Here is a 10,157-nt window from a genome sequence, read left to right as displayed (position 1 = left end):
GCCTTCGGCGTCGTTTCCGTATATCCGTATACTTGTCTAATTGTTGTCTAAATAATACGCCTACATAATCGTTTTAGGCTGATGAAATTACATTTGTCGTACGTAAAATTTTTCAAGCGTCATTGGTTGCAGCATAAGAAAGTTCTCGAGTATCTAGAAATTTTTTATCCTACAGCCAACACATTTAAAAAATGTGTTGTGTGACAAATGTAATACCAGCCTTACCTGGAATATGAATCAACGGAACGATAAAATCATCCAATCGACCTACCTTATAGCAGAACATTAATAATGGAGAAGATAAAAGTAAGCTAAAATAAATGCGGTAGATATACATATATATATTAGTTGCGATAGTTATCGACTTGAGATAATGCGTCCTTAATGGACAGTAAAGTGTGACAAAAATCTATTCAAGATATTAAAAAATATTTTTCACAAAGATTTAATAATGTGCTTTTATTTAGTCACATTAATAATACTTTGAAAATTAATTATTTGTGAAAATTTATTCCTTTGTATCTCTTAAGCTAGCGCCACACTATGTGCTATTTGACATTCGCTAGCCGAGCGGTTTTTTAACGGAAATAGTGATTTTTTTACTAATATTAAAACTTGACTAATTATAGACAAGTCTGTAATGACAGGTAAAAGTTAAAAGTTGTCGAAGTTAACATGAACGAAACGACAAATAACAAACTACGAATGATAAGCTGCGAATCACGAATAATGTGGTAAGCAATAACGAATGTCCAACGAATTTCTACGAATCACGAATTGCGCATAGTGTGGCGCTAGCTTTATATGTCTAAAGGAACATCGTTTGTGTTATATACATAGATAATACATCATTTAAAAACACAAAATTATGTTACGCAATTACTTTACTATATTTTTAATTTCACCTATTTGATGAGGTATCCACAATGCAACAAATTTTTGGAGTAGGTTTTGCTATCTTGAAGCCACCCCCATAAAATTTTTTATTAGATATCAAAATATCTGGAAAATTGGTTGGGTATGTGGATTTCAGGGTCGTCTCTTTTATTTTTTGGAGCTTTCGTTTTTGTGTGTAAAACATATTTTTTAATTCGTACATTTCGTTGGCCATTGACACCGCGTCTTCTTTATATCCGCCTACTTGCGACTCATACATATTCAGCTCTGCGATGAGACACTATAAAAGAAATAAACATTTACATGTTATTACAAAGTTATTAACTTCATACATTTTCAATATGCTTAAAAAATATACAAAATTTGAAATCAATCCGTTTCGTAGTTTTCAAAGAAATTATAAAAATAATTTTCTTTGTGCGTCAGAAGGTAAAAGCCTTTTAAATATCTTTTACATTATGTCGTCAAAAAGTTTATGACAAATTTTAATCTTAGTCCAAGGTGTGTCTAAAACATCAAGCTACAATTTCCAAAATTAAATTGTAAATTATAATTTGCAAATTAGTATGCAAAGTAGGTTTATTTTAACAAAGAAAACCTTAGAGTGAAATATGAAAAACCTTTGTGATTAAAAATTATTTTTATTAATTAATTATTTAAATATTAAAGAAATTAAAGTAATAACAAATCAGTTGTTTTTACAAATACGTATTAAAATGAAAAACGTGATAAAACTAGACAATATATTTAATGCCAGTTGTTCTAGTGTTAAAGATGTATTAAATACAAAAATTTATGGATTTTCATTCATCTAATATTATGATATAAAATTAAAATGCTCTTTTAATTATCTTAATTTTTTATAAAATCAGATTTTTTGAAAGAGCGCCTTTACCCTTGGTGTCATTTTTCAGCCAAAACAGAAAATTTCTATGTGATTAGAAATATACATACTTTATTTCTGCAAAGTTTCTGATTTATAGGAATTTTTAGGTTGTTCAAGTTTCAATACTTACTTTGATTTTCTCTCCTCTTTTACGTAAGAAATTTTGCACCATATTCAAGTTCGTCGTTAATTGCGAATTTGATTGCTTCGACAAAACCTCACGGAGATTCATGTATAGTTTCTCAGTATCCTTTAGTTTCCTATCTTTATCGAGCATGTCAAAAGATAGTTGTAAAATGCGTTTTTGCAGAATCTGCACTTTCTTAATAAGTTCAAATGCAGGAGGATCTGTGCCCTATTATAGAGAAAGCAAGTCTATAATAAAATTAATATTTGATAAATGTCAACAATTTATTCGGCATTAAAAATTATAGTGAGAAAATTATATACATTAATATAATTAGTTTATACAAATGTATCTAATAATTAAAATTTAATTATAGAATCATTAATACAGGGTGTACTAAAACCACCGGATATCATCTCTTAATCATAAATTCTTTAGAAACTTTCAAGACAAAAATTCTAATACAAAAATGTCGAGGCTATAATAGTTTTTAAATAATAAGCGATTACATTTCACAAATGACAGGCCTGAGATTTCGCGCGCTCAGGTACGGCGACACGACAAGTGATAAAGGTGTTCCTACGAATATCGCCCTTTTTAGCATAGTGACAACTTTCACACAGACTTAACGATTCATTCTCGAATTAATTGTTCCTCTTGTTATCTTTAACCATTCCTTTTGTTAACTTTGTGTAACGTCTTATTAATAAAAGGGAGGGGTTCACTATGATGAGCATCTTGATCAGACTGATATCCTTCACTTTAGTCGATCTCCGATATTCTGAGTGAACTTGGAATTTTCAGTTAGATTCAATCTAGTCTCCTGCCTCTCTTTATCCTCAAGTTTTCAAAATAACCGGATCATCGTCGTCCCAAATATTTTCTGTCCCGTTAAATGGTGACTTTGGTTCTCGCTCGCTCGCGAAACACATAGGAACACTTTTATCACTCGTCATGTCGCCGTGCCTGAGCGCGCGAAATCTCAGACCTGTCATTTGTGAAATATAATCGCTTATTATTTAAAAACTATCATAGCGACATTTTTTTATTAGAATTTTCCTCTTGAAATTTTCTAAGGAATCTGCGATTAAAAGGATAACCGGTGATTTTAGTACACCCTGTATAATGTATCATTAATTAATACTATTTAATGTATAAAAAATTTATATAAGAAAATTAAAATTTCATGTTTGCAAGTTAACGTGTAATGAATTAAGTGTAAAGAAATGTTATCATTAATTAGAATTTATTAAGAGGAAAGAAGGGTGCTGCATTCTTTATTTGAGCCCTAATGGATTGACAAACCCTGTTATAATATATTGGTTTAATACAATAGCCTGAATCCGGAAATTTGCACTATGTTTGATTTGCAACATGCCTCCCTATGTTTCTCTGTGAGAAAATATTTGTATCATTTTTCTGTACTCACAATTAATAATAACCTTTTCACGTTTCTCAAGACAAAAATTTTCAAATTTTAATGTAATACATATAAACGAGTATGGATAGTAATAATATTTAGAACCTCCGTTTCCAAAATTTACATATATTGTTAAAACAACTGTAAAAATGTAATTGGACCCAAAGATAACTATAAATTATTCGTAACTAACTCTAACAGTAAAAAATTTTTAACTTTTTAATCAATTACCATTTTGTAAAATACTAATTTTTTTAATTGGCTACGAAAGTAATATTTTTTCTTTATGAATCAACTTTGCGAATCGATTTTATTTGTTAATCTCAGATAAATTCTAGAAAAGTTACAGCAATTATTACATAAGTCAACCTCTTCATTTGTGTTTTCAAGTTCACTATAAGATTATTTTGCATTATGATATTCTTTATCACATTATTGTCTATTTAAATTATATTTCTGTTTATCAAAAAACTTACTTATATAAAATTTGAAATTATCATAGGAAATTTAAAATTCATAAATTGATATACTTTTTGGCCTCTAATTGGCAAATCTTTAAATTCCAATTTTCGAAAAGTGAACTTACCTCGAGCTTTCGCCATCTATGTATATTCAATGGAGTTTGAATTTCTTCCTCGAGTGCGGTAATTTTAAGTTTCTCTTTGGCCAGGTTGCGATTTAGATAGAAAACTTCTTGGCGTAAATCGCTAACATTTAAAACATTTTTTGAGAGTAACAATTTCTCAGTTCTAAGTCTTTTTACCTCAAACTTGAGCAATCGAATGTCTTCTAGTCTTTGATTATACTGTATTTCTCCACATTGCAATGTTCTATTCAAGACCTATAACACATATACACCTATAAATATACACGTAAATCCCGAAATACTAGTTTATTTGTAGTAAATTATGTTGCATTAAACTATTCGGTTTAATAAGCTTCATTACTCTTTCTTTGATTAATGTATCAAAGATATATACGGGGTGTCTTATTTTAAATGATATTTTTGGAAATATTTGCGTGGATCATTTAAAATGAGACATCCTGTATATCTCTTTTATTTTTTTTAGTCATTAGAAAATTTAAATTTCAACATTATTCCCAACTCATTAACTGAACATTGAAATTTAGTGTCACTCATTGAATTACGTAATTTTCAATCAAATACTTGAGATACACGAATCAATTCAAACTTAACTAGAGATAAACAAATGCGTTATATTTTCGAAGACAGTAAGCAGTAATGATATCTCTGTAACAGATGTAAGAATGAAACCTTTATTCTACTATATTGGAGGCCAAGTTCATCATTTCTTCGAACCAATTGTGTACCGAGTATGTCACGCTCGTTCATAACATTATCAATATCTTTCTTACGACGTCCAATATCTATGTCTGCCTGTTGCATAGCCTGCCTAAGACCCTTTTCTTTCTTCTTTGCTTCTTCAATTTGTTGCCGCAAGTTAGATATCTCCATGCGAGAAACTCGTAGATCAATCTTAAGTTCTTCTTTCTCCTTTTCAGCCCTTCCTAACACTACAAAGTAAAGGATTTTTTAATTTGTTTACCCACTGTAGGCCTTAAAGGCACCGAATTAATTTGCATATCTGATAATTATAAGTTAAAATAAACCAATTGTTAGAGAATTTTATGTATTAAATTGAAATAGCTTACGGAATTCCTCCTTGACAAGATTAGCCTCCTTCATCGCAATGTCTTCCTTCAATTGCTCAATCTGCTGGCTTGTAATCTTTAACTTGCTCTTTAAATCTCGTATCTCTTCTTGTGCTTCAACCAGATTTCTGTTACACAAATTCCGCTCCATACGGATGGCTTCAAGTACGCTTTGATGTTGACGGTACTTTATCTCGGTGTCTGCTAAACGCTTCTTGTAATCGAATATCTCTGTTTGCTTTCGCTTGGTCTCGCTTATGTAATTCTCTAGCTGTCAATGTGTTGTAAATCAATTTTGCAGTTTACTTTATTTTGCTTTGTGTATTCATTTTTCAAAATTTAGTTTATGAATTTGGGGGTCCTTAAGTTTATGAATATTAAATAATATTTAATGTACATGCGGATCATATAAAAGTAAAAACTATGAACACAGAGTAAAAGACTAGCCCATTCAAATTTATATAAATTATGAGATATACAATATGAAAAATTTCCAAGAAAGATTTCTATGTTGATACAGCCATAAAAAGTAGCAGAACTCAATTAAAAGTATTATTTTTCATTCCAACAATTTCCTAAAAAATTGATTATCTACATAAATGTTATGCTTGCCATAAGAGAAAATTGTAATAAAAATTATTCTTTCCATTAATTAAGCTACTACATGTATACATGCTCTTAGTTGTATCACATGTTCTCAACGATAAATTTTCTTCAATTGTATTTCATTATTAGATATAATTGCAATGCTTGTGCACATTTAAAATTAAAAATTTCTTTTGATAGTTACAATTTCTCTTGATAGAATTAAATTATTTTATTTAGTAAGTTACATACGCTATCAACAGATTGTCGACAGAAACCGAGCAGGTCCAGTTATGTGAGCAGATTTTGTTGTATTTCTGCTGACATGCTGACAACAGGTCGTATACATATCAGTTCCTGTATACAATCTGCAGTCTTTTTGCCTTCAAAGTTTGTAGTGGACATTTGACGAAATCTATTCTAGCAAATTTGGCTATCCGGGTATATCTGGTTTTTTATATAAACATTTTATGCTTCACCTGTTTTTCTAAACCGTGTACCGTCGAACTATATCTATCCCTTTCTTTCTCTACAACTTCTATTTGATTTTTCATTTCATCTATGGTTTTGGTCTGCGTGTCCAGTTCCTGTTCGATCTTCTTCCTGCCTTGTTCGCACAGCAACAGCTCGTGATTCAATCGTTTGATCCGCTTGTAAGCGGTTTCCTTGTTACGGGCGATGGTGTCCTTCTCTCGCAACAGAATTTCGACACGTTGCTTGTCCTCGAGTTGTTCCTTTCGACAAGTTTGAACAACATGTTCGGCATTCCTGACATTGATCAGAGCTTGCTTTAATTCACGCCCCAGTCTGGATTGTTCCGATTCTGCTTTCATCAATTGTTTGTCTATCAGGTCTTTTTCATGCTTGTATTTAGCACTGTCCTCTCTTGTTCTAAAAAATGTGCCATTTATAATGCCTAATTGCATAAGGAATTATTGTTATAAGTAATTAATATTTCTATAACATGTGTGAGTTGCTTTTACCTGTTAAGCTGGTACTTCATGTTTCTCATCTGCTTCTCTTTGTCAGAAAGTTGTTTTTCTAGTTTTTCAACCTCGGCGGTTGCATTATCAAAATCTGTTTGCAAATTTATATTTTTCACCTTAAGTTTGCTCATCTCCTTTTGCTTCTTTTCATCTGTTATTTTTTGATCTCTTATTAAACTCTCTAATCTCATTATGTTATTCGCACTTGCTTGAATAGATGCGTTTGCAGTCTACACGCAATAAATAAAATATTAGCAGTACGCTAGCAAATTGGCAGCAAAGTTGATCAGAATAAAACCATGATCATTCAGACAACCAAATATTTGTACTATAGTTGCATAATGCACGCATGCGAGCATTTTACCTCAAGTTCGTTTTTCTTTAAGACGAGTTCTTCCTGAAGTTGTTGCACTTCCGTTTCAGCCCTCTCTCGACTTCTTTTTTCTCGCGAGATTTCGTTCAGCTGCATGCCGATCATATCCTGCATGTCTGTCATTCGCTGTTCAATCTCACTACTTTTCTTTTCAAGCTCTTGCGTATAAATCGTCATGTTTTTCATACGTTGCCGCATAGTCTCCATTTCGCCAATAAGTATCTCTCTTTCTTTCAATAGATTCTCCTTTTTCTTGCTAATGGTGGTGCTATAATTATAAAGCTTTTAATCAAAAATATGTTGAAAGTAACTAAAATGTTGATCTAAATTTTTCTTTAAGTACATATATTGTTGACTGCTTATTTTAAACTATTAGACAACAATATTTCTATACATCTTAATATATAAAATGACGTTAAACATATAATCCTCTTTTGATTGCAAACAATCTGCTATGGTATCCTGTTAGCATATCTAATTAGAGTCTAATATATTTTTTATCTAATATATGCTACCAATGAAATTTCTAACACCTTGCAAAATTTATTTGTGGCAAATTTGACTACCTTGATGATATGCAAATTAATTAGATTACTTAGTATGAGGAAAAAAGAAAAACAGAACAAAGACAAAATGAAAATCTACTTTGAATCTAAATTGTCCAATTGTCCAACAATTTGGACTAAATCCATCCTATCTCGGAAAACATTTGCGCGTAAATATCTAGCACTGTGACGACATACTGGGATAGGATTTTGTTTACGTTGAGCCATTTTTGTACATAAGTTGTTAGATATTTGCGCGCAAAATTATACGTTAATACATGAGCTAATCCACTTGCATGGCACGCAGAAAGCACAGACTAAACATATCTCACGAGCAAAACTCAGGTAAATCTTGTACAAATTTGCGTTCATAAGACGAGCAAAATTTGCGTGCAAGAATTGTTATGTAGAATGTTACATTTACATTACAATTCCATTCTCTCGCAAATTCTTTTAACCCTTTGCACTCCTATGTCGAGTGTGACTCGATATCAGATTTTGTCTCAGGAGCTCCTTTGTCGAGTCTCACTCGACATTTTTTCAAGTCCAAACCAATAGATGAAATATAATTCGGAGTGCAAAGTCTTCTTCGTACAAGGATACTCACTCCTTTTCTACTACTAGTTGTTTGTTCTTTTCCTCGATCTCCAGACCCAATTTTGTAATATTTAGCCGCAAATTTCCAATTACTTCCTGTGCATTTTGCTCGCGTGTGTGTGCCGCATCAGCCAGCTTCGTCATTTTAGTGACTTCTTCTTTCAATCGTGTTATTTCGTCCTCGTAAGCCTCCACTGTGTTTTTCAGTTCGTATATTTTGTATGTATTATCTACAATTTCATTCTGGAAAAGCATTTTCGAGTACCGTAAGATAAATTTTGAAGAGAGAGAGAGAGAGAGAGAAATTTGGTTTTTGTGTGCAATTTGCTGCAATTCAAGTTTACCTTGAGTAATGTGCATTGTCCTGATAGTTCCTTCTCACTTCTGTGCGCTTTGTACAAGGATTCATAAAGTCTCTCGTATTCATCTTTAAAAGGAGCCAATGCCTCATTAGAGCTCATTTCATTCGTAATCTATAAATAAATAAGGATATAATTCAGGGCTGGGCATTTATCCGTAAACTATAATAGTCTACACCTATGCATAAACAATATAAACTATGTGTAACATGTCGCATAACTATGTCAACAATGTCGTGATTAAGTTTTCTAAATTTTGGCGAGAGGAATGGCTCAAGTGGCCAAACATCAGCCACACGTAAGCAGTAAGTGACGTTTATTGTGTATATAATGTTTATAAATTATATATTCTAATTATATATATATATATTCTATACACTTGGTTACCCTAAATAGAATGAAGAACTACTGAAACTCTGATGAATTGCTATAAAAATTTTATGCAGTCTCAGTAATCCGCAATTATCGCAAATCCAGCACATCTTTATACAAGGAGTGGCCGGATTAACGTGATAGAATTGAGTAAATGCAATAAGAAAAAATTTTAATAATTTTCAGAAACAAAAGCTCTTACCCTTGCATAATCTTTCTCCAAAGTACAAAATGTGCTACTTGCAGAACTTCCCTCTGAAGACGGTTGACTGCTTTCGCTTCCGTCATCCTGAAAGTTTTATTGTCATTACGGAGTATTGTGTTATGAATAATCATCACATCTCAAGTAATTTTACAACCCGATACAAAATTCAAGATAAAATAGATTTTCACAAGTGACAGTATTCAACTTTTTCTGCTTTTGTTATAAAGGAAGATTTTTATTTTATAAAACCTCTTTTCAGTCACATAAAAATATGCTACAAAGAATTGAACAATAAGTGAGTAATTAGACATATTTTATAAATCATTACTTACACCGTCCAAGTCAGCATTCATCTCCATATCCATCATGATGTATCAGCAAAATTAAAACTTGTCGAATAATATATGCAAATAAATCGCCTGGTCTTTTATGCGATGAATATTGTGTGCAAGCTGATTTATTAGTTCCTTAAAATTTACTTTTTCATTTAAGAACTTGCAAACATTTTTTTCAAATTTTTCAATTATCTAATAAGCGTAATCGCAAATGGTTTTCATACGACCGTATTAATATGATGGCTGAGGGAATGCTTCCATGCCTCTGGATATTGCGATTTCAAATTATTGACTAGTCACTATGACAACAAGGCACTCTCATACACCGAGTACACTCACACATTACAAAATAATCGATAGGATAGTATCTTCGTAAGAGAATATATAATCGTTATTTTATTTCAGCATTTCACATAAGACGATAAAAATATAATTACTATACTTGTTAAGTAATAATTAATAACATGTTAACTGGTGACCTTTTCCACATAAAATTTTTTAAGAGTCTCGAAAATTTTCAACAGTGGCAGTGAATTTTGGAACACAGCCAAAATAATATTATTTTTGGTTACTTAAAAAATCAATTTTAGAAACACTTTAAAGATAAGTAAAATAAAAATAAATTCATTGTGTAAATATAACATTATTTATAATATTTACTGATTAGGATAGGGACTAGTAAGAATATACATATAATCTTCTAAAGCCTTGTACCCACAATCCGAGAATTGTGTCCAAGTTCTAATTCTGAAAAATGTATAACCAATTATTTTCCGTAAAAATTGATTGGCTACAT

The 10,157-nt window shown here is 31.3% G+C and overlaps 1 protein-coding gene across 1 annotated transcript; it reads right to left on the bottom strand.

The window, feature by feature from the left end:
- Positions 1-203: 203 nt before the first annotated feature.
- On the bottom strand, positions 204-9,801 carry LOC105566214 (cilia- and flagella-associated protein 58-like). Its single transcript, XM_012020043.1, has 12 exons — positions 9,359-9,801; positions 9,024-9,110; positions 8,435-8,563; positions 8,101-8,333; positions 6,940-7,216; positions 6,573-6,805; positions 6,069-6,480; positions 5,005-5,275; positions 4,607-4,866; positions 3,917-4,171; positions 1,914-2,138; positions 204-1,177 (listed from the first exon to the last, which is right to left on the bottom strand). Exons 1-12 carry the CDS (start codon positions 9,392-9,394, stop codon positions 902-904), a joined length of 2,694 nt encoding a protein of 897 aa, XP_011875433.1. The 5' UTR covers positions 9,395-9,801; the 3' UTR covers positions 204-901.
- Between the last annotated feature and the right edge of the window lie 356 nt (positions 9,802-10,157).

The sequence above is a fragment of the Vollenhovia emeryi genome, unplaced genomic scaffold (assembly GCF_000949405.1).
Source record: "Vollenhovia emeryi isolate VEMERY1.0 unplaced genomic scaffold, V.emery_V1.0 DF939146.1, whole genome shotgun sequence".
Taxonomy (NCBI): domain Eukaryota; kingdom Metazoa; phylum Arthropoda; class Insecta; order Hymenoptera; family Formicidae; genus Vollenhovia; species Vollenhovia emeryi.
Note: the sequence above shows the minus strand (reverse complement) of the source record. Positions and strands in the feature narration are given on the sequence as shown.